We start from the raw sequence: 860 nt of genomic DNA, 5'->3' as shown, positions 1-860 counted from the left end.
AAAGAGATGAAGGTTGGCCTCAGACATCAGCTCAGAGAGTTTCCTTAAATCGTTGTGATCGGTTTCGTCGGCGATTATTCCTTTTCTGGAAGAGATCTGCATTACAATATAAACAAACACATTTTAAGCACACATCGACAAGAATAATAAACACGGCAATACAACAATAAGAGAATTAGAAGATTCGTTTTCTTACCTCGTATTTCTCACTATTTCTAGATATTCTTTAAGGGTAGCGAAGGTAGAGTTTAGGGTTTGGTGATCATTTCGAAGCCTTGCGCCATTTTCCTTCAGCTTCTCATAATCAACATATAAATATCTATTGTACGTTGCTTCTTTTTGCTCACGTGTATCACTAGTATCTGGATCTTCATCGACTGAAAAATTCATGGATTCCATGATATCTCGAGCGAAGGCTTTGTGAATAAACATGACAGCTATCATTAAGCCTCCCCATGGCGTGAATCGAACCATCTTGCTAGCGCCGCTTTAAAACAAAATGCACAGTAAAAACACAGATGCCGTAACATCGGTCACTCGCGCGCCATTGCAACAAGCACCGTTGGATTTCTCGTAATAATGTTCTCAGCCTTCTCAGGTTCCAGTCACATTCCTTCGTTAGCCCGATTAGCGCCAAACTCTCAGCTCTGGAGAATGATGATTTGCGTAAGATTAACTCTTGGCAGCGAGGAGGGCGGTGTCAGCTCCAGCGGGCGGTGGGCGAAAGTAGCGGTGTTTCACGGTAGCTCCACCGTTACGTGACAGCCCCGCCCATCAAACGCCCACGCCCCCCTCCGCCCGAATCTTCCCTCTCCTCCCCTTACCTTCCTCCTCGCTGATCCGGCTGACTCGCCTGATTT

At 45.7% G+C, this 860-nt stretch overlaps 1 protein-coding gene across 1 annotated transcript in view; it reads right to left on the bottom strand.

Moving 5' to 3' along the window:
* The window catches only part of LOC119590389, a 1790-nt gene extending 1079 nt beyond the window's left edge, over positions 1-711 (bottom strand). The window contains exons 1-2 of the mRNA XM_037939059.1: positions 197-711; positions 1-85 (exon numbers count right to left, since the gene is read on the bottom strand). The exon at positions 1-85 is cut by the window's left edge and continues 1 nt beyond it. Coding sequence (XP_037794987.1) covers positions 1-85; positions 197-474 — 363 coding nt within the window. The 5' untranslated portion in view covers positions 475-711. The remainder of the gene's footprint in view (positions 86-196) is intronic.
* Positions 712-860: the final 149 nt, after the last annotated feature.

The sequence above is a fragment of the Penaeus monodon genome, chromosome 27, assembly GCF_015228065.2.
Source record: "Penaeus monodon isolate SGIC_2016 chromosome 27, NSTDA_Pmon_1, whole genome shotgun sequence".
NCBI classification, from domain to species: domain Eukaryota; kingdom Metazoa; phylum Arthropoda; class Malacostraca; order Decapoda; family Penaeidae; genus Penaeus; species Penaeus monodon.
Note: the sequence above shows the minus strand (reverse complement) of the source record. Positions and strands in the feature narration are given on the sequence as shown.